The sequence below is a fragment of the Lupinus angustifolius genome, chromosome LG17 (assembly GCF_001865875.1).
Source record: "Lupinus angustifolius cultivar Tanjil chromosome LG17, LupAngTanjil_v1.0, whole genome shotgun sequence".
NCBI classification, from domain to species: domain Eukaryota; kingdom Viridiplantae; phylum Streptophyta; class Magnoliopsida; order Fabales; family Fabaceae; genus Lupinus; species Lupinus angustifolius.
Genome location: NC_032025.1, coordinates 19,516,242 through 19,540,856, shown reverse-complemented (window position 1 = coordinate 19,540,856; position 24,615 = coordinate 19,516,242). Strand labels below are relative to the sequence as shown.

The window sequence follows — 24,615 nt, the reverse complement described above, 5'->3', positions numbered from 1 at the left end:
ACAAAATGAAAATATATTATTTCAATATATTTATACATAACTATTAATTATATAAATGTTTACATTTATATATAATTATATTTATTAATTATATATGAAATTATTAGATCTGATTGAACAATTTAACTATTTAAACTAGTCAAATATAATACTTTAATATCTTAGTCAGATTTCACAACATTAATATTTCTTATTATTTTCGAGAATAAATGATAATTTGATAAAATGTTGAATGACACAACAATGTTTTTTTTTCCAAAAAATTAGATAAAAAAAATGAGTGTCGGAGAGAGAGAGAGAGTAGATTGAAGGAAAATGAAAGAAGAATATGAGCGTTTAGTTTGGCGCTTTCGGCGCCAATGTCTAGAAAGAATCATTCATTCAATTCTTACATTCCCTTTTTTCTCTCTCTACCCTCACTCCTATTCAAATTTAATTTTAACTTCCATTTTCTAATAACATTCACTTTCCTTATTTATTATAATCCTTAGTTTTGATCCCAACTTTCTTTCATTTTCTGCCCTATCAGATCTCATTTTCAAATCTAGTAATAACACACCATGATAAAAAATGAATTCCAATAAATGTAATTCATTCTTCTTCTATTTTGATTTACTTTTCTGATCCCCATTCAGATTCATGGGTAGTTGCTTAAGCATTGATGAAGTTAACACAAATGGTAGTACAAAACCTAAGCCTTCAGGTATTTAATTAATTAATTTCTGTTTTATGTTTTTTATGAAGACGACTTTGGTCTAATGGTGTAAAGTCCACTAGATCTACAGATAACTAAAATGTGAAGGGTTCGATTCATGTAAGCAATACTTATTGGGAGGTCATACAACTCGAAAAGATTAGTTACTTATGCAAAGGTGCGAGATAACATTTTTAGTACGAAAAAAACTTACCCTGCCACACTGTGAATAAGAAACTAATCACTTTCCGAGTGTGCGGTGACTGACCTTCCAACAAGTGTCCCTTCTTATAAATGAATCGTGACGTTTTGGTATTTCCGGAGATATATTATGGTTTTGTGCCACTAGACCAACCCCTTCTTCATAATTTCTGTTTTATTTATTGTTTAATTAATAATCATAATATTAATAATGTGTTGTTGTTGTTATTATTATTATCAGGTAGTTCAGTAGGACATGAATCTTCGTCTAAATCAACAACTTCGATGAATATCAAAGATCTGCGAGAAAGTGCTGGATACAGCAATGTTGATATTTTCAGTTATGAAGAATTGAGGCTCGCTACGAAGCATTTTCGCCCTGATTTGATCTTAGGAGAAGGTGGTTTTGGAGTTGTGTATAAAGGAGTCATAGATGATAGTGTCAGATCAGGTTATAAGTCAATTCAAGTCGCCATTAAGGAGCTTAATCGCGAAGGTTTTCAAGGTGATAGGGAATGGCTTGTATGTAAACTTCTTATCCTTACTTTATTTATGTGTTATTATTATTGTGGGTAATGCTATGTAGATTGGAAAAAGTTGAGTGTATTTAGCTAGAAGGTGAATGAATGTTGGTGGACATGGAGAGGTCGCGGATTCAAATCTTGTAAACAATCTCCTTGTTTGTGAGTGTAAGGCTGTGTGCACTCAATCCTTCACAAACCTTACTAGGTTGGATTCGGGATCCTAATGTAGTGGTGTATCCTTTTTAATGTAGTAGACTTTGCCGAGAGTTATGATTGAGTATTATGGTTCGTTTGATCCATGTAGTTGACCTCACTTAATGGGATTAAAACTTAGTTGTTGTTGTTGTTGTAGACTTTGCCAAGAGTTAAGAGTGGTTGTTGAGTTAAACTAATGGACAGTGCATTGAGTCCATAATAACACCAAGGGGAAAGTACAATGACCTTCGTTGAGGTCTAGCTTGATTAGGATTACCTCCTATTCGAAGGAGATAAATGTAATGATTATCGAATCTCAAGGGAAGTAAGGGCATCTTTCGAAATCAAAAGAAATGGGAAATGTAATTAAGTCAAACCTGGAGGGAGATCAATCTAATTTTGGAATTTCCCTTAATACAAACTCATTTTGACAACTACGCTAGCAATAAAAGATTGCGGCTGATTATTATTTATCTGAAGTGTAACTTGAAAATACAGTTCTGTTTGAATAATGAGTAACAGTTAGAGTGGCAAGGAAGGAAGACTTTAGTTAATGCAAGCAAGCACTAGAGAGGACCAAACTTAATTGCTTGGTTGTGTTCACTTTTGCAGACTGAAGTTAACTATTTAGGTCAATTTAGTCACTCAAACCTTGTGAAGCTCATTGGATACTGCTGTGAGGATGATCACAGGTTATTGGTCTATGAATACATGGCAAATGGGAGCTTGGAGAAACATCTTTTTCGCAGTAAGCTTTGGATGAAACTGCAAATTTTCTAATTTTCAAATCACATTTATCTGATTAACATATGGATGATAATCTTACTCAAGTTTTTAACACCTTCAATGTTTTATGATCCTAAGACTTTCTGTGTGATTTCTAGTGTACATAGTTTTTTGTGCCTCCCACTTCTACTCATTCAGTTTTATTAGGGAGAGAAATTTAACTTTATCACACTCTTCTTTGGCCAGTTCAACTAATTAATTTCCTTTGGCATGCTTATAATTTTGTTGTCTTCTAGGAATAAATAAAAGAATATTTATTTACAATCATATGCTCCATAGTATGATGAATTATATTACCTTAGAAGATGTTTAAAAAACTGCTCTGGTTGTAAATGTTCTCTTTGAAATATAACCTGCTAATAATCAAATAAAGCTCCCAGTCTTACTGTCAATTCATGTAATTAGGATTTCATTTTTCGCCACTGCTCCCTTTAATATGGAGCCTTGAATAAATCTCATTATTCTGACTATTCAGTTCCTCAAGTTCATTGCAATTTTCTGTCAAATTTAAAACCTAAAGAATAAATTGGAAAGGAAATATCCTCAGCAGTTCTGATCTTATTGTTTATTGATGTTTAGGAGTGGGCTCAACACTGACTTGGTCAAAAAGAATGAAGATTGCTTTACATGCTGCAAAAGGGCTTGCTTTTCTCCATGGTGCAGAAAGGCCCATCATATATCGGGACTTCAAGACATCAAATATCTTGCTAGATGCGGTTTGTTATCTTTCTAGTTCATATAAAAATCAGTCTAGAACTTTAAGGGTGTGTTTGGTTTGTTTTCTGTTCATTTTTAACTTAAATGTTTTCACTAATAGTTTTTACAAAAAAATGCCACATCGTCTTTACTTCCTTTCCTATTTGCAAATTTTTGTGAAGGAAAAAATGTTGAAAACAGTACTTTCTTGATTTTCCCATTTCCTTCACAAGACGAAAGTTTGAAAACAAAATAAAGTGAAAATAATGTGATATTTTTGAAATTATTAATGAAAATATGTAAAAAATGAAAAGAGAAAACAAAGCAAGTGTGATGTCAACATTTTTCTAGAAGCTCAGATTTTTAGCTTTCTCAGAAGTGACTTCTACTCTAGTATAACATTATAAGATATATTTACAAAATTTTGAAGGAAAAAGGAAACTTGTTTTCATCTAACATAAATATATTTGTACTTATTAAAAGTCAACTTACTAGATGCTTAATATTTTAGAAGGGTGGGGATAACATCTATTTTTCACCACCTTTATGATGCTGTAACCCCACTTAGTGTGAGCAAAGGCTTCCGTTATTAGTATACCATCTTCATGGTGCTTAGCTTATGGTTTTTTCAGAGGATTTTCGCTAATAGATAGGCAGAGATTGGTGAGCTTTGTTTAGTTGATAGTCTTTCTCCTAAAATCCCATGTCCTCGGTAAGATGCACATTACTCATTAGCACTAACTTAGAAGTGGAAATTGGAATCACCCTATGCCACAAGACACACAATTTAGGTAACATGGGTTTGTCATACAAAGTGATAAATATCGGAAAATGTCAATCATAGGATTCAGTTTGTGTGGATGAAATGGAAGAATACTTTAGGTGTTATTGTGATAGAGAGGTACCTATATCAAGCTAAAAGCAAAGTGCTACTGCATAGCGATCAGACTAGCAATGCTTTATTGAACTAAATGTTGGGTTGTAAAGTGGTAGAAATAGCATAAGATGAGTATGACAAAGATGACAATGTTGCGTTGGATGAATGACATCAAATAAAGATAAGATAAAAAATTAATTTAATAGAAGGTAAATAGGAGTAGCACAATAGAAAAGATGGTGGAATCACATTTAATACAATTTGGACTATGAACATGTGAGAAAAAGACCAATAGAACCCCCATTCAGGGGAGTTGGTTGATGGAGGATAGTCTGATAGAGAAAGAGGAAGACCGAAAAATTCTAGGTGAAACGATTAGAAGGGATTTACACCTAAATTTTTGAAGTTGGTTTTTGATAGAATACAATGTTGCCGTTGTTCCATATAGCAGATCTCGCCTAGTGGGAAAAGGCTATGATTATTGATTGGTGTTTACTAAAAGAAAAAGGAGGGTAAAAAACAGAAGACTGGCCTACTCAATATCATGTGCCGTCCAAGTTGGAAGGTTCCAGCAATAGTTTCCATGTAGAAAGCTGTCATTTTCCTTTAAGTGTTAACTTGCATGCCTCTATAAAACAAGTAAATTGTCTGGGTTCCAGTTATTTGATATTTAAGGTATAAACTTGCAGGATTTCAATGCAAAGCTTTCAGACTTTGGTCTTGCAAAGGATGGACCAATGGGGGACCAAACCCATGTTTCAACACGAGTAATGGGCACATATGGATATGCTGCTCCTGAGTACGTCATGACTGGTGAGTTTTTTGGAGCTATTTAGGCTGAATTATTTTGTCACTTATATTCACTTCTTATAGATTTTGGAACATCCATAATACTTGAGTGAAGTGGGAAAAGTGTGTTTTCTCTCTTGTTATTTATGCAATTTACATAATTGTATTGTGACAAAAACTACTGTTACAAGACATATCCTAGCCTTTTCATGCACTTTGTTGCTGGAAATGAAAACCGACATGCATTGCATTAATAAATTGTATTAAACAGGATACTCTTAATTTCTTCAACCTCAGTATTTATGGACTAATAAAGACGAAACAACTGTGAATTGCTTGGTATGATGTTTTATTTGTGACATTTAATCTTTTTCTCTTTGGGGGTGAGCCTCAGCATATTGATAAAGTTGCATACCTTGTTACCTAGAAGTCATGGGTTCAAATCAAGGCAATACCCTCTCTCCTTGTAGGGGTAGGACTGTGTACATCTACTCCCAGACCTCACTTAGTGCTAGCCTCATGCACTGGCCCTCTATTATTTTATCCTTTTCTCTTCCATGATGTCATAGAATATCTAAACTTCTGCTTTGTCCTTTTTTTCTTTCTCTTTATAAACTTGTCAAAGAAAAAAGGAAAAGGGGAAAGGGAGCTTTCTCAAGTATTCCTAGACTTGTCATAGTATTTTGAATTTGAGTCAAATTCTAGTGCTTTATTTATAACATTGAAGTATACATTATTAAGTTATGGGAAAACAATGTCCTTTAAACCTTGAAGATGATATCATCAAGCCATTAGTTCAACATATGCGCCCATTATCATATAGATCAATACAGGACTGCAACTGTTCTCTAAGCTGTTTGTCAATATGAACAGGGCATTTGACAGCTCGAAGCGACGTGTATGGTTTTGGTGTGGTGCTACTTGAAATGCTTATTGGTAGGAGAGCATTAGACAAGAGCAGACCCAGCCGAGAGCATAACTTGGTTGAGTGGGCACGCCCGCTATTGAATAACAAAAAGGTAGTGAGAATATTAGATCCTAAAATGGACGGGCAATATTCCTCTAAAAATGCGATACGGGTGGCTCATCTAGCTTACCAATGCCTTAGCCAAAACCCGAAAGGAAGACCTCTAATGAGCCAGGTTGTTGAATTTCTTGAAAATTATCAGCCAGAGGGGGGAAATGTAGATCAAATGCCTCGAAGTGGAAGTAGCAGTGTAACCATTTATGAAGTTCCAAAGGGCAGCGATGACACTACAACTGAAGTGAAAAAGCAAAACTAAATGTGACTTTGTTTATAGGAGCAAAGAAACGGGAGAGAAAAGCAGAAGTCAGCCATCAGATTATTACAAATTATGTCAGAAATTATGTCGTTGTTCGGATTATGTGCTCCAAGATAAAGTCCGCTCCGTGAAGATGTAGTTTCACAAGCATGGATGGAAATAGAGATTTGTATAAGCTATGAGGTGGATCTGGTTGGTGCTTCCAGATGTTTATCTGCTTTGAGCTGAACTTGGCAAAAGAAAAACGTAACTTAAGCAGTTATCTGATTCTCCAAATTTTGAATATGGGGATACTGTTAATTCAAGCATTTTCTGACTTGTTGTCAAACATTTCTTTCTCAAACTTGTAGTTATTTTCCTCTGCTCACGAAATGCACTCAGTTAAGCATGTAGTGCTTAAATCAGTTGTCCCCTTATAATGGATATTTTATTGGTGCATTTAGTTTTTGGTTTGGTATTTCATTGGGACATATTAGAGTGTGAATTTAGCGCAACAGTAAAGTTGTTGCTTAATGATTATGAGATATATGTTTAACTCTTGAAAATAGTCTCTCCGCTTGTGAAGATAAGATTATGTATATCTATCATCTTTATATCCTATTAAGTGAGAGTCTCGTAAGTGGGCCGCCCTTTTTTATTTCGTTGGGACATATGGAGAGTAACCCTCAAACCAGGTGTAGTGCTCTTTTTAGTTTTTATAGTGACAAATTTGGGATTGAAAAGGTGAAATCGGGTATATAGTCCACTTCAAAACAAAAATAAAACTTGGGTATAGTTCACTTTTCATGCAACGATTAAGAAGAAATGTCATTTGGTATTGCTGCATAAAGTTAAATGAACTAGTTATAACACTGATTAATATATGATTATTATAATTAATAAATTGATAATTCAGGTTCAATGTAAAATAAATCAGAAAAACTCTAATTTACAAGTGAGACTAGGAATGGCAATGGACACGGGCGGGTATGGGTAGTAGCTACCTGCTACCTGTTTCAAAATAAGAGAGCATTACTTATACCCACTCGTACCCATATGGGTACCCGTGTGGGTAATCACGGGTATTTTTGGGTACCCGTGAGTATGATGGATAGCAATGAGTTTCCAATATTATAAATGAATTTTTAATTTTTTACTTCTATTATGTTTTCAATATTATAAATAAACTTAATTATTTTTGTAGCTTTTGATTGAATATTTGGCAAAAATGCTAAATTTATTGGTGTTTTCTATTTGTGTGATTTTTTGTTCTCATTTCCTTAACAAAAAGTATATATTTTATTTGTAAAACATGTGTTTCTACACATGTAATAATATTTGTAGGATGTTTCACCACCAAACTCAATAAAATATGTAAAAAAAGTAAAAGGAAAAAAATGTACATAATGTAATGAATGTTAGAATAATATACTTTTTATTTTAATTAAATCTAATATATTAATCATATAAATAGGCACAGGTACCATAATACCCGTACCCGCCTGTATGTACTACATGTATTTTTTAAAACTCATTTATAATACCTGTTGGTACCGTTTGTGACCTGTACCCGTATAGGTTTTACCTGCGCGTACCCACGAGTACGGAATTTTTTGCCATCCCTAAATGAGATAAGGTGTATTGTCAGAAAATTGGAAGAACACACCAAAGAACACACCAAAGACTTTTAACTTTTAAGTGATGTTTTTTAGAATTAATTTAGGTATGTGATTATTCTAAGAGAACAAATAGTCTCATTTTCCATCGAGTTGAAAACAAAATGAACCAAGAACAATGTTGGTGTTTCTTTGGTGAAAACTATGTGATATCCAAACAACACTACGATGCAGACTAATAAGAATTCATATTGGGTGGATCCCGGGATACCAAAACTCTATTCACCAACTATTTAATTATCAAACGTGAATTGAATTGACTGGATCGATCGTTAATTCGTCCAAGAAACTGGGCTCATTAATAATTTGGACTGAATATGCAATGACCTATGAAATGGAATTTTTAGTAAAATGAAAATTTGAATAAGATGAACATATTGAAGTAAGAGAAAAAGATGTATGCACTATTCATTTTAATCATCATTGACTCTTAAATAAAAGTATGATAAATAGTGTACCAAATATATATAAATTTTTACACTGATAATGCATAGATACCAACCTCTAAATGTATGATTGAGGTTTTACTTACCATACTAATAAATTTTGCTCCTGTAAAGTGTAGTATGATGCAACATATGTGTGATATAGTCATAAACAATTAGTCACTGGTTGGGACAGTACTATAACCAATTGATCATCAACAAAGCAAATCAGCATCTCCATCACATAAAGCTTCAACCTTATCCTCCCATCGCATCAATTGTCACACCATATTACATATCCCGTTTTTTTCTTAAATTAATTAAATAAAGCTAATTTACCATTCTATAGATCAGATTTTTGACTTGGTGGTATTTTGAAGGCGATATTTTACTACATAGGAAATTAAAGATGGATTTTGCCCTTTCTTGAAACACATCCACAATACTAATCATTATGGCTCAATGCTTTACTTTAATTCAAATGTAAAAACGCCTATTCCAAATCCAATATACCAAGATATTAACCTAGTGATATAAGACCCCACTAAATCCCCAATGTCGAAGATTCAATTGTTGGGAACAACATTTGTTGAGAATGACAATTACAAACCTAAAAAATGATTAGTTCCTTATCAAAAAAAGATGAGGAGATACCCTTAGTAATACCAAAAAAAATTGTAAACAAATTATTAAAACAAAGTAGAAAAGGGGAGCCAATGGCTTGGATTATAATCCACTATATAGCCTTGAAAGATCCCAAGTAAATGACACCTTTTCTCATTTCCTTTAAATTTTGTTTTTCAAACTGAAATATTGTTTACTAAAAAGAACAAGATTCTTATAGAGAACAAAACTTAAAAACAGATGCTGAATGAGCCACACTACTAAGATTCATCCATTGCGTCGTTACGATTAAAAGGTTGTGATCTTAAGTCTTGATCATCTTGCCTGGATTCTTCAGACTTGGGAAGGGAATCCTCAAGAGCCTCAAGAAAAGACAAAACTGTGAACTTGTCTGCCAAGAAACAAAAAAACAAAATCAGCAACATGGAATAACCAGATGATAGTTCCTAGTATCCTTTTTGACTTTTTGTCTCCTTTTCAAAAACACATGAACTATTGACTTTGAGAACCGGACTGGAAGGTCCGACCGGCCTAGCCGCTGACCGGACTTGAAAACAGCTCTGGTTTGTAATCTTAATCAAATGAGGGTTGAACCGCTTTGAACTAGGAAAATTCTGGTCCAACCATGTTAAACCAGATTAACCCATGAAGTAAACCGAACAGTTCACTTAAAAATTAAAAAAAAAATGGAACACCACTTTGATGGTATGTTATGTAATGAGACAGAACCAACTTATTATTCACTTCATTCAACTTCACTCCATCATAAAACATCCAAACAATGGTAAGATCACTTAGTTCCATTCTACCCATTATTAAATATCTAAACATAGCTTCAATAAAAGGTAGCAGTTTGAAAGATGCAAAAGGTCTAAAATTCAGTCAAAATGTGATGTTGAACCACTACACAAATATAAAATAGTGTAAAAGGGGGAAGTGACAACTCACATTTACTTGGATCAATTCCAAACTGAGTCAAATCTATCTGTCCTGTTTTAAGTACCTACAACAATAAATAAGTATACAAACACATATTTATAAAGTGTTTTTTGAAATTAAATGACAGAAATGTAAAGAAACAAAGTCAGGCACTGCAATCTCACATAAGTAAAGGAATCTACTTGTTGACGGAATGGTGGGCTCTGCAACAACTCCAATATATCTTCTGGGGACCACTTACCCTAAACCAAAGAATATTGCATAATCATATGCATCTGTAAAATAAAGGAATACTAAAATAGTATAACCCAATCACCACATTGATATATCATATATACCTCTGGTAAGTATGGGGCTAAATGCTGCTCCAAAGGTAATGATTCCATCAATGGCATTATTAGATCGGGCTTCAAAATATCACCTAGTCCAAAGCCTGATTAGATGCAAAAAACTGTCAGTACATTTCATGAACAGTATTTGCCCAAAAATCGTCTAAAACCTAATTCTTTCTGCTAACCCATTTCATCATGAGATGAAAACTTGGAAGAGTATGTTAACAGCTTAAATTTTCAACAAGTACATAGACAATCTTAAGTTTCAAATCAAAATGCTTGACACCAGAGCTAGAAACATAAACATTGGATATCACAACAATGAACCAGCATAAAGACAGTGGCCCCCACATATCTTACCACCATGGTGGTGAAAGTAATTAGTATAACTGAGCAAATCAAAATATGAAATCCTTTTTAGATGATATATATTTCTCTCATAATTATTCTGAAAATTGTCCGTCAGTACAGACTCTAGTCTTCTAGTTTGAACTTTGAATGTAATAGCATGCAATATTATATGTTGACACAAATCTTTATTTTGCTAACAGATGGCCAGGAGTGGAAATTCAAATGATTACCTCCATCAGGATCAACAATACTATCTGCAAACATTTCATCATAAAAATAACAGGTTAGATCTCAAAGCAGTTTAAAGTACATGAAATAAAATCTCTACCATATAAACTTGTTACCTGCAGGCCCGCCAATGTTACTCAATATTCTTTGGAGATCTTCCAATTTAACCAGACCAGAAGATGATGATACATCACTAGTTGCTTCCACACCCAAGTTTGGGACAATCAAGTTTGCAGCTCTTTTTTAATAACAACAAAAATTCCAACACATTTAGTGTCCAGTTGGAAAAATATTAAGAGTAGGCATTAAGAGAGATTGGATATTTTGGTAACTAAACTAACCTCCTATGTAAATGATTACATCACAATCTTGGTCATATTATTGTTCAATGTTGTCTACATGCATTGAAGATATAAAAAGAATAATTTTTTCTTGTAGAAAAAAGGAATTATTTCAATTTTCTGTAGTAAGCACAACAGACAAAGGATGAAGAATGACAATGACGCAGAAACCTTAAATGACACCATTTCATATTTAAAAAAATGGAGAGGTGATGAATAATGAGCTCACATACCATTTGGTACTTAAGAAATGCTAGTCAGGATGAGAAAATTGGTAGTGAGAAGAGTTTGCCAGTTTGGTAGTTTAAAACATGGCATTTAGCCCATTTACTTCCTTTCTCTTTGTTAAGATATATTTTCTGTTAACACGGTATACATTATATCCACGTTAGATCTACTTGATGTGGCTATAATCTCAAGAGTAATGATTCTGTTTTCAACCAAGAAATTAAACTCGCAAAAGGCAAAGCTACCAGATTCATAGCCATGCCCTTATGATTATGTTATGAATGAAACTGTCCAGCCCAAGAGGAACTAGATTAGACTTGGCCAGTGCACCATCTCTAAGAGAATGCACTTATCTAGCAAATGGGTTAAAAAGGGGAAACATGGAGAACAGATAGTAGAAAGTGAGAATATCTGAAGGCTTTTTAGAAATACTCTGAAAATACATGAGCATGTGTTATTTTTCAATTTGATTGTAACTTCATTTCAGCTGGTATAAAACAGTATCCATAGCAAATAGTGCAAATTAATTTCATAAATTACTAGAGAAAAGTGCACCAAGAAACAAATCTCGAATTCATTCTACAAGTTAGGATGTGAACATTTTGTTAAACATTGCATTTTTTCATTAAATTTGAATATCCAAAATACGTGTACCTAGATGAGATGTCATCCTCAGCCATATCTTCAGAAACTTGAAGTGGAAGGGATCCATCAGGCTCTTCATCATCAAGGACCTCTGTTATTCAGTAAACACTTGCCCTTTATTTCTTGAGAGATAAGTTTCTCACATTATACAACTAGAAAGGAGGAGTAGGATAATTGTATTGCTTGAATAAACTATAAGCAGTAATTACAATTTATAGGCCAAGACTAACCTAATTAAGGAAATAGGTAAATCTATACAAAATCTATTAATTGATACCATGAAATCAAATAATAATAAAAACAGATCTTCCATCATTTCAACAATACATTTGTATTTGTATGCCACTTTGAAATAATTGTTCATAACATTATATCCTTGTGAATATAATCACAGTATTTTCGTTCACCTTTTATGTAGTTCAATTAAATTTAAGATTCATCAAACTAGCTATGTCAAAGATAATATGGATTCATCCCAGACTGCTATATATTGTTATTATAAAGCACCAATAACAAGAGAAAACATGACCACCATAATCAAAATGATCAGACAACAAAAAGAACCAGTGATATCATATACCCCTAAAACACAAAAAGACAGAAGAAAATATCTAATTAGCAAAAATAAGTGGGAGTTAATTGTTGTCTTTAAGCACTCAGCGGAACTTAGAGGTGTTCGAAACATTTCATCAATGGTTTTCATAGACTCCAGGAACTTCAGTCAATAATAGAGTTGAAGAAAAAAGGTATACTTCTTGAAAAGAGGTGATTTTGATTTTGTTCAATTTCTTTGAGCCAAAAACAAATAACATGTGACCCAATAGATCTGTTATCACAGCCTCTTCGCTTTCATTTATTGTAGAACACAAACATGTTTCACAATGACATTTAAATATAATAGCAGGAATGTCTGGCAGCATAAGGTTTACGCTCAGTATTTTATAATTCAAATCAAAAGGAAAGTTACTTACCTATTTGTCTGTTAAGGTAATCATTCACTGAGCTACACAGTTGTGAGTCACTTTCAGAATTTGGTTCCTAGAAAGAATGATGGAAAATGCAAAAATGTAAGGACTAATCATAAAGACAAGCACTTAGTGAGTGAGATGAGGATACTCAGTGATAAAATTAACCTGCATCCAGAAGAAGAACTTCCTGTCATCACTCTTGAACTTCAAAATGTAAACTCTTCCAGATGCTTGATTAACCTAAGCAACCAAGAACAGGAGCAGTCAAAACCATCATCAAGTAAGCAAATTAAGAATACTATAACAATAAATATTTACAATAAAAGAGTTCAACCTTCTCGAAAACAGCTTCATCCGGAAATATTATCTGATCCTGTGTTAGCTTAGGTCAAGAAAACTCAAGATAAATCCAGCAGGAAGCCACATAATGTTTCAACATTCAATTATCATAACAATGCAGTGTAAAGAACGATAGTCAACAGCATAATAATGATCAGGGAAGAGTGGAATGAATAAACCAGAAAACATAAAACCATGATAAAATTGCAGTATAAATAATGATGTACAAGAAACTGAAACGCATGAAACATAACATACCAGATAAGTTCATACGCTTGGATGAAAGAGATCAAGTTATCACATTGAGTACATACTAAGTGAAAGATGTCCAGAAGTCCAAAGACGTTTCCACAATGTGAAATCATAAAATGTACACAAAGTCAAGTCCAAAGGCAGTATATGAAATACATGATCAGATGAACATAACAGTAATTTAACAAGTCAAGTCCAAAGTTAGACAAACCCATAACATTTTATGCCTAATTTAAAGAAGTAATAGATCAATGCTTACCTGCATTCATGTAATGTGATAATTTTGAAGACGTGTCTTGACAAGCAATTACAAATTCCCCAAACTAATTCACTTCAGTGACAAAAAGAATATGAAGAATGATACTAATATATAAAATGGGGGTAATTACTCTTAAATACATTCTGTTTAAAGTTTACAAATCTAGACAATTGAATATGATGAATGATACTCAATTAATGAATCTACAGAGAATTTTGTCTAGATCCGTGCAAATTTGAATCTAAGTTTTGAAGTGCAAGTTGCACTTCAGAGGAGCTTCTCCCTATAAAACGTTCCACTTCCTGATAACTACTCCCTCCATTCCTATTTATCTGTACCGCTACAAAAAACAGGCCCCTTGAGAAAAGTGATGCCTATGTTGCACTAAATTTATTGTGTTTTTTCCAATATGCCCTTTATCTCTCTACAAGTATTACTTTTTTCCACCACTTACACAAATCAAGAGAGAATTAATTCTAAGTAAACTTGGAAAACAGTTATTAATACCCTCTTGAGCTTCTAAACAAGACAGATAAAAGCAACAAAAAACTCTACAAAAAGGACAGATAAATAGGAAAGGAGGGAGCAATTCAATAGAAAACATTATCCCGTCTGTTTAGACATGGTAAGCTACCATGCAGCAATCTTTAATAATGAAAACAACACACTGACATTTCTTGACACCTTTAATAAATTGACCACTGGGGATCAGAGTTCATGGTAGAAGGCATGGGAAAAAACAACAGTTTCAATTTATTTCAATCTGTTCAAAACATGTTCTACAACGGTTTGTGTTGCTGACACACCTTTCTGCCTGACTTGTGGACACTGTTTGATACTTTTTTACATCTTTTCATTCTGATTTAGGCATTATATTTCACCATAACCACCTGTTTCAATTAGTTTGTAGACAGCCAAAGAACTTCTAGAACATCAATTTACCTTCTAACAAAAATGTCTTTCATTTGTTAAGCTTGGGCATATTTTTATACTTATAACTAGTTGAGAGGAACCTCCCTGGAAAAGTTCCATAGGCTGTGGCAGTAATATACTAAAACAGAGTGATAAGGCTAGTGATGGGACAAAGCCTGTTATTAAAAATGTGTATACTAGAGGGAAAAGGAAAGTTTGGTTTAATAATAACAAACTTCCCTCTTTACCCTTAGGCAGTTAGTTAGTGGGAGGAGTGGTTCTATAAATAGAAAGGTGGTTAGTTAGGAGGGAGGCAGTTAGGAAGAACTCTGATTTGGAATCAGAAGCTAGGATTGGATCGTGGGATCCAAGTTCTTCTCTCTATTCACTATTCTTCTTGTAATCCACTCTTCTTCAATAAAATCTACATAGAACCCTAACAGAATCACCTTGATTCTGGGTTAGGGGCAATTCTTTCTACTCTTGTTTTAAATTCATTTCTTAATTGATACCAGTGTTATCACAGAGGCATCATAAACTCATACAACATGTCATTTCTTTTTCTTCCACATACTAAATGAGAAGTGTGAAAGAGCACTGATGCACTAAAAAATAAATTGATTTCCCCATTTCCTAGAACATATTATCCCATGCTATCTTCAGAGATAAGGAAATTTGTGAGGCAAATAATAACTAAAGGTTCTGCCTCAATACGTTTTATTTACTAATGCTATTTAAGTTTTAGCAAAACAAACCACACACCCTTTGTGGTTTGACTCATTATCACACGGTTAACTTAATCAGTGGTTCAAAATTTATCACCATGCCCCCTGAACTTTATCTCATATATTTCATAACAGCATAATTGCATCATAAGTCTCACAAGAAACTGAAAAGCACTTAAAAAAATAAAGAGACTAGAGAGTGCAAAATAGTAACAAAAAAAAGATGCAACATAACAGTGCACATCATTTACTTCAATGATGACCAAGTACACATAATTAGGAAGATCGAACAAAGGATACATCTTCAACAACATTCTGTGTTCGATCAAGCCACTGAAAATGGACTAATCCCTCCTCACCCTGAAACAAAAGCAATCACTCGTGGATTTTAAACATATCAGTGCTCAAACCTGCAGATTCAAAAGGAAATTCAAGTAAAATCATACCGTTGCAACACGAACGAGCCCTTTACGTGGATCAGGAACAACCGTTTTACCCTCAAGAATCATTTTACCAGCACGGAACTCCAGCAAAATGTCCTGCCAGAATAGTTACTCAATTAAAAAATTTGATCAAACCATTGAAAACAAAGAGTAAAGCACACGAGACAGATATTAACAGAGGACAAAACTTAGGGGCTGTTTTGTAGCTGATTGTGACACTATTCTCTTAAAGACATGTGTTCTGTTCTCAATGGAGAATGTGCAACACTGAAGTTGTTTGACTTGTGATCTAAAGGTTAAGGGTTCAAATCCTGGAAACAACCTCTTCGCTTGCGAGGGTAAGGCTGCATACATCTATCCTCCCCAAACTCCATTAGGGTTAGTTTGGGAGTTGAATTTTGGAGGGGAAGGAAGGGAAAGGGAAGGCTTGGAAGTCATCTCACAAGTGTATTTCATGGCTCCCAAGCCTTCCCTTTCCATTCCTTCCTCTCCAAATCTAACTCCTAAACAAACCCTTACGTGGCAGCCTCGTAATCTAGGCCGCCCTTTTCTATTGAAAAACACTCACGAATCTGACCCTTATCTAGTTAAACAATTAACTTGACATCAAACACACATTCAAACCATAACATGCACTCATCATCATACACACATTCAAACCATAACATGCAGTCATCATACCCATAATGCAATATAACAAAGCACTAGTATAAACTTTATCACAAATATATAGATTGTAATGATATTATATTTTGTTCAACAGAAAAAAAAATCAAGGTCAAATAAAAAAACGACATTTAGGATACAAGCTAATCAAAATCCAGAACTAGATAAATAAAAAAACGACACTAAAATATTAATCAATAATAAAAAAAAGTGTTACCTGAATTGCAGGAAAAGCATCCATAGAAGACGAACTCATTCTTCCACGGTAGATTACAAAATGAACTAAATAACATCACAAGAAATTAAAAAAAAGCCAAAAGCGAGAGAGACAGATTAAACCACAGAACAAAAATAAAACGACTTAATTTAAGCAGAGAATCGATTTCAGAATTAAAAAAGAGAAGGAAAAGAAGCAAGGTACGAGAAAAAAAACCTAGAGTCGAGAGATATTTAGTGAGAAGTGATTATTATTATAAGAGATTAATGAGTTTTGAGTTGATTATTACTTATTAGTATTGCTCACACCCAAACGCAACCCAGAGAAATTGAGTGAGGGTTCGTTTAATTTATTTTCTACTATTTTCTCCTTCAATAAAATTACCGAAATGATAACCCCTATTCCAAAAATTAATGAGAAAATACTACAAATATTATTTCAAATTATAATAAGAATGAAGTTTTAATCCTAAGAGATAGGACTGATAATGAATCGAATCAACTCAGTATTCGTTCGAAATTTGATTCGTTATTTAATTCGATAAATTTGGTTCATGAACCAAATGAGCCAAACTTGAGCTGGAAATTGAGCTCGTTAAATAAACGAACCAAACTCGAGTTGGATACAGTTCGACTCATTAAGTTTATGAGCTAGCTCGATATATAGATAAACTAATTTTTATTTTTTATATTTATTATTATTATATATATAAAGATGGTTATATTTATATGTATAAAAAATTTGTAGTATTTTTTAAAAAAATTTATTAACTATTTAAGTTGTTCAAATGAACCAATTGAACTGAGCCGAATAGTCCGCGAACTTTAACCGAACCGATCTCGAGCTAAAAAAATAACTCGTATCGAACTCGAGTCAAGTTTCGAGCCGAACCAATCCTTATCGAGCTGAACTGAGCTGAACTCTGGTTCGACTCGGTTCGGCTCGTTTCCAGCCCTACTAAGAGAGGAAATTACGTTGATACCCAAGTGAAATTATATAAATCATCTCTTTCTTTTTTACACATACATAAATCACTCATAATTTTTATACACTATATTGACTATCCATGTAGATGAGACGAATCTATTCTTTTAAACAAAAAATGAGGTATGAATATAATCTTTTAAACAAAAAGGAAGTGACAGATTTAACCTTTTAAACAAAAATGAGGTGATGAGTGTAAGTGAGTTAGACTTCAAGGGGTGTGAGTGTAATTTTTATTCTTAATTAATTATACATTGGCTAGGATAAATTTCTTTTGATATAATGGGAATAAGAACAAAGAAAATAAACTAAAACAACCGAGTGAGATCCATATGCAAGATAGCGAGCACTTATATAAGTGGACAGTCCCAAAATCTGAAATCATCATGTGATCTAAAACTAAGTTTCAACATGTAATATGTCAGCCTGTTGCCCTATATGAAAATATGTTACACTTAAACATCCCAATTTCTAATGAGCAAACAACTAATTTATCAATAACTCTGGCTAAGTACTACAAACGAATCTGCAACATGTCTAAAACGATATTGATCGCCTCCAAGGAGTCACTCTTTGGGATAAATTGTTCATTTGAAAATTTGCATATAGAATTTGATTAGGAAATTATTCCTATCTTTTGTGTATTTAAATTGATGTATTTGGTAATGAATAAAAAATATTGAAGAGAAATTAACTCTTATACTATTTGGGTTTGACATCCCATTATACCATATTTTATGGAAATCTTGTGTGAGATTAAATAAAGTTGTACTATTTATTCTCTATGGCTATTATCATTAACAAATATATTTGTTTGTAAAATAAATGACAGTTCATAAGTACCTAACACTCAACCAAAATCAACCTCAATATACTTGTTTTAACTCTAACACTTAAATTAGTTATTGTTAATTGGTGGTGCAGCGAAAGTGATCGTTGCACAACTTTGGCCACATACAATCAAATAAAGTGCATAGAATAAATAGAAGAGGAGAAACAAGAAAATTTGGTAACGAGGTTCGGCCAATTGTACCTATGTTCCCGGGAGCGATGAACAGCTACCAAAATATTATTACAGAATAAGGATTACAAGCTCTAGCACACCCATAGGCTCAAGTGCCCATGAGGTGTTTCTATTTGGTGCTTATATCCGGTGCACATAATAACAATGACATGAGTCCAATATATAACATTGATATTCTACTCTATTTTAATACTAGGCGATGTGAGAATTCATATAGTAACATATTTCAAACATCCCCAATAATCTACACATTGATTGAAATAGACGAATATCTCGCTTTTTAGGAAATCTACACAAGAATCTCCACCTTAACGAATATATGAGTCCACCTTGCTCAATGCCAAATTTTCTTTAACAACTCCTCCACATAAGAGTCTTCTCCCCTACAACATAAATCTTATGAGTATCATTGACGATGTTACCAAGAGCCTAGCTCTCCGAACTTGTAGTGCAACTTCCTGTACCACCATCTAATGGAACATGTTACCTATCCACCTATTGTTAGGAAGTCGTTCGATATATGGAACCTCTATAGAAAAGTTCACCAGCAACCGTCCTCTTCAATACTTAGTCAAACTAAACCTTGTAGCTTCTTTGGAAAGCCTCAACTGCTACCACCATTGTCTAGTCTGACAATTATAGCTCAAAAGAACTCTCATACTCCACATAAGGAGTATATCCACAACACACACTTTGCGTCAATGCTAACCAATGCATGTGTCACATCCTTGCATCCAAGCCAATGCACATGTCACACCCTACATCTCTACCAATGCATGTGTTAAACCTTGCATCAAATCTAATGCCCATGTTACACCCTCCATCAAAGTCACCTAACGCCTTTGTGCTTTTGTGGATCTGCTAATAATTAATATCCTTCACTATGACGTCCAGACACACCGTTAGGATATTTCACTTCTCATCACAAATGAGATCATTATCTCAACAACTAGAGAGATATTATCAGCACCTACGTCAGAGCCTAACTCAACACCTGAGTCCTTATCATCACCTTCATCCTAATTTAGTGCATGAACTTCTTAGATTTTGGATCAACACATACATCCTCTTACCACAGTTCTGCCATCTTTTCTTCTTCTTCTTCTTCTTCTTCTTCTTCTTCTTCTTCACTTCATCTACTTTATACTTGCACAACACCTTTGACGCATCTTGTCTAACCATCACGTCTTCACTCTCTTTAGTCATTGTCTTGCGCCAGGGTTAAGAGTCATCTACCAATTGGCTCCGATACCAATTTTTGGTGAAACGAAAGCGATCGTTGCGCAGCGTTGGCCACATACAATCAAATAAAGTGCATAGAATAAATAAAAGAGAAGAAACAAGAGAAATTGTTAACAATGTTCGGCCAATTGTGCCTACGTCCCTAGGAGCGCTAAGTGACTACCAATATATTATTAGAGAATAATGATTACAAGCCCTAGAAATCCCATGGACCCAAGTACATATGAAGTATTTTATTTGGTGCTTATATCTTGTGCACATAATAACAAGGACATGAGTCCAATATATAATATTGATACTTTATTTTAATACTAGGCAATGTGAGACTTCATATAATAACACATTTCAAACATTTTGTTATTATTATTTTAAGACTTATGGGAGATTACTAAAGATATGATAGTCAATTCGAGCCCAAATATAAATTTTGTTTTTTATAATAAGAAATTGATAATATTGTAAATAATGTTGGAATGATATATTTTTATATTAAAATGTCATTACTAAGAAATAATAAAATATTTGAATTTATCTTATTATTCGATAGAAGATAATTTTTGTCTTATTAGAAGTTATATTGCTTATTCTTTGGGAAACATGTTATTGTATAAGATTGTCAAAAATATTGTATTTTGTGCAAAAAAAAATATTTGAAGAAAAATGAGATATAGGAATTCAGAAATCCTATTTGGGAAGTGTTCCTTCCTCAATATTATTTACACTTCTACCGTAAATATATATTTGCTTGGGTGTGTGATTTTTTATTGGGATTGTGTTAAATGTCCATATAACCATAAAAGTTGATTCAAAACTGCAGAACAATAATCAATATAGCATTAAATATTGTCCAAATTAATGCCTTCATCCGATTACCAATTTCAATAGATATGTGATATTATGGTTTTTTAAGCTCCAATGAATTTGTAAATTGACAAATCAATTGGTGTCAGCGCCTCTACCATTGTACATTAGTCTTTAAGAACTTTATTCCAGTTTATGCTATCAGGCCTGCCTCCGGGCGCAAATACAAATATTGCACCTTCCATCCCCTCTTCTCTTTATTCGGTTCTTGCATGCAGTTCTCAAATGTGAACATATATAATGAAATTAGTTCTACATGTTTGTGTTTCTATATATTTTATTTTATCAAATGATTATTACATAATATTACTAATAGATGAATGATTCGTTTACACCCCAATTAAGTTACACCAATTGATACTTATGTTCTTCTAAACATATGTCAAAATTAACTCCACTCATGCGAATGCATGAGTAACATATACGTTTTTAATAATGTGAATGAACGAGTAACATATGAGTTTTTAATCATGTGAATGCATGAGTAACATGTGTTCTTAACCATATGAATGCATGTATAACATATGTGTTACTAACCATGCGAGTGCACGAGTAGCATGTGTGTTCTTAACATTGCAAGTATATGGATAACCTATATGTTTTTAACTATGCGGCAAAAAATACCGCCCTGTGTGAATGCACGAATAATTTACTAGTTATGATTAAAATAAAGTTTTCTACATTTTAACCACCTAAGCCTCTAACTAAGCGAAATCAACATAAACATGAAATGATTACCAAGTTCACACGAACTAGGCATTCATACGCTAGAGAGTAAATCAACTAAGTGAAGATAAACTCATAAACCAGTTTCTAAGCAATGAAATTAAGCAAATCATATTCGGAAATAAGATAGAAGAAATCAACAATAAAGAAGCCGAAAATGCATTAATAACAAAACCTCAAAAGTTGTGATACATTACCAAAGGAATCTAGTCTACAAGTTTAGCCTTCCATTGTGTGGAAGAAACAAATCGAAAATGAAGAAGATGAATGAAAACCGAAAATGCTTAGCAAACCCTAGCAGAGCAAAAGAGGGGAAAACGAAAAATGTAAAGTGATGAAATGAAGAGTAATGGAGTGGAATTCGGGTTCCCTCTTTTACAAAGAGTAAAACAAAAAATGAGCCCTAAACAATAGGCCCAAAACTAAAACCGAAATTTACAAATAAAAACTCCTAAAATAAAAATACAATCTTCACTTCAACACATATCCTTCACTTTCATAATTTCCAAAATACCATTAGTGCTAAATATGATATGAAAATGATAATAGATTTAATCAGGCCAAATAATCACAAATTAACTCATTTTAGGAATATTAGTCCAATAAAGTCTAAAACACTAAACCATTTGAAACAAAGTCAATTAGGCACCAAGAATCATCAATCATGCTAAATTAAGGTTATGAATAGTATGTAATATATTGTTCATCAAATACTCCCACACTTAACCATTTGCACTCCTGGGCAAAATCAAGAAAGAAGACTATGCTAGTCGATATGCACCAAAGTGAGTCATGCAAGAAGATCACAAAAACTAGAAACCTAAGAAAATCACATACTTCACAATGAATTCTAGGAAATACAATGAAAGGGAAAAATTAAACACACTAGAGTAAAAGAATCAAATCAAGATATCCATGAACATCATCCAATGAATTCAAGTATGCCAAGAAACCAATCAAACCAAGAGGCGAGTTACAACAATGATAGAACCTTACAAGATATACTCTCTAAAGTGTTTACACTCATGTGTCTTAGGTTGTAAGTGTTTACACTCAAAACACTTCATGAAAACAAACACAACCATAGGCTTGACAAGCCTCTAACATCAACATCATAAGCACATGTACATAAAGATCAAAAGGACTTTTCAAGGTTGTAATGGAGCCAAGGACAAGGTGGGATAAATATGGGATATGTAGCTAAAACCAAATGGAATAGAGGAGCAATGGGGAATAAGTAAAAAGTAAGTAAAAATCAACTCCAACATAAGACCAAATCTCTAATTTCAATCCTGTTTGCCTTACTCAACCTTTATTCACTTTTGCTTCTCTTTTTGTTGTTTTTGTTTTTTTATTTTCGTTTTTTTGTTTTGTTTTTTTATGAACACTTATGTACACAATTGTATCAATCATTAAGACATAACCAAGAACCCACAAGATTTGAAGAACAATGCACCTTTTCTTACTTAATACCCATTCTCAAAACAATTCCAAAGCTCCAAAATTCCCTAAGGTTAGGATAATCATGGTTTTTCACATATAAGCTTGTAAAGAGCTAAATAACAAGGAAATAGGTAAATAGGCTAAAATGGGCTATCAAAGGATAAATTCATTCAAGGTAGGTGTCTCAAAGAGGCTATCAAATGATAAATTCGTTCAAGGTAGGCTTATATGTCTAAGTGACTTATTCGAAAGAAATGCCTAGATCGCTTTAATATGTGCATATGAATATCAAGAATCAAAGAGAAACAAGTCAAGTTCTAGAGTGCAAGTAATCAAGAGTGCAATCACACATGAAAGAATATTAGATGGCATATAGCAATCCGTCCACAATTAAGGCTCAATTTCTCACAAGGGACAAGTCTATCACAATTGTTTCAACCTCTTAATTCTCAAAAGCAACTTGATACACAAAAATGCATGGATTCACACCACAAGATATCATAACTTAAGTGAAAGAAAGTATGAGAGAAAATGTCCAAACCTAAGAAAAACCTAAAAATCAAAGAAAAATATGCATCAACCTAACCTACGACCTACAATAGTCTCCCCCACACTTAAACTACACATTATCCTAATGTAGCACAATCAGAATATCCAGACATACATACCAATCAATTGAATTGGACAAGTGCAATAAAAAGTAGAGAAGGAGAGAAAGAAAAACTCCCTGATTCATGGAGGGAGCAAAGTAGGTTCAACCAATGAGCCCTCCTCCACAATTTCATCCACTAAGGAAGGATTTGTGAGGAAGGGCTTGAGTTGATGCCCATTAACCTTGAAGTTCTTATCTGTGGATTCACTTTTGATTTCTACAATACCATAAGGAAATACATTAGTAACAACAAAATGACCAATCCACCTAGAACGAAGCTTACCACTCATGAGTCCAAAGCCTAGAGTTGAACCACTCATGAGTCCAAGCCTAGAGTTGTACAACAATACTTTTTGACCAACCAAAAATTCCTTTCTAGAAATCAAGTTATCATGGAATCTTTTGGTCTTCTCTTTGTAGAACTTAGAGTTCTCATAGGCTTCTAAGCGGATCTCATCGAGTTCACTAAGTTGGAGCTTTCTTTCTTCACCATCTTGATCAAGAGCCAAGTTACAAGTTTTCACAGCCCAAAATGCTTGATGCTCTATCTCTACAGGAAGATGACATGCTTTACCAAAGACAACCCAATAAGGGGACATCCTTATGGGTGCCTTGTAAGTAGTCCTATGTGCCCAAAGAGCATTCTCAAGTCTGTTGCTTCAATCTTTTCTATTTGGTTGCACCATCTTCTCCAAAATCCTCTTTATCTCTCAGTTTGAAATCTCAGCTTGCCCATTACATTGGGGGTGATAAGGCGTAAAAACTCTATGAACAACCCCATATTTCTTGAGCATAGCTTGCATGGATCTATTGAAAAAGTGGGTGCCTTGGTCACTAACAATGGCTCTGGGTATGCCAAACCTGCAAAAAATATGAGACCTAACAAAATCCATAACAACCCGAGCATCATTAGTCCTGGTGACCTTAACTTCTACCCATTTAGAAACATAATCAACAACAAGCAGAATATAGTAAAAGCCAGAAGAAACAGGAAAGAGAGCCATGAAATGAATACCCTAGACATCAAACACCTCACAAAACAACATAGGTTGTTGAGGCATCTCTTGTCTCCAAGAAAGGGTACCACAT

The 24,615-nt window shown here is 33.6% G+C and overlaps 2 protein-coding genes across 5 annotated transcripts; one reads left to right on the top strand and one right to left on the bottom strand.

Annotated features, from left to right (window-relative positions):
* On the top strand, positions 304–6,497 carry LOC109331859 (probable serine/threonine-protein kinase PBL8). The gene is made up of 6 exons (XM_019566627.1): positions 304–703; positions 1,137–1,417; positions 2,227–2,362; positions 2,980–3,116; positions 4,663–4,786; positions 5,636–6,497. Exons 1-6 carry the CDS (start codon positions 640–642, stop codon positions 6,043–6,045), a joined length of 1,152 nt encoding a protein of 383 aa, XP_019422172.1. The 5' UTR covers positions 304–639; the 3' UTR covers positions 6,046–6,497.
* Positions 8,878–16,905, bottom strand: LOC109331873 (26S proteasome regulatory subunit RPN13-like). Of its 4 annotated transcripts, none has more exons than XM_019566639.1 (14): positions 16,811–16,905; positions 16,595–16,667; positions 15,715–15,807; positions 15,569–15,628; positions 13,116–13,154; positions 12,947–13,021; positions 12,785–12,851; positions 11,823–11,904; positions 10,716–10,837; positions 10,602–10,625; positions 10,027–10,121; positions 9,853–9,930; positions 9,698–9,752; positions 8,878–9,140 (listed from the first exon to the last, which is right to left on the bottom strand). In XM_019566639.1, exons 2-14 carry the CDS (start codon positions 16,631–16,633, stop codon positions 9,010–9,012), a joined length of 960 nt encoding a protein of 319 aa, XP_019422184.1. In that variant the 5' UTR covers positions 16,634–16,667; positions 16,811–16,905; the 3' UTR covers positions 8,878–9,009. The 4 variants fall into 4 exon arrangements, with proteins under 4 accessions (XP_019422184.1, XP_019422186.1, XP_019422185.1 ...); XM_019566641.1 differs by having other exon boundaries at positions 16,595–16,659; positions 16,884–16,902; XM_019566640.1 differs by having other exon boundaries at positions 16,595–16,659; positions 16,811–16,888.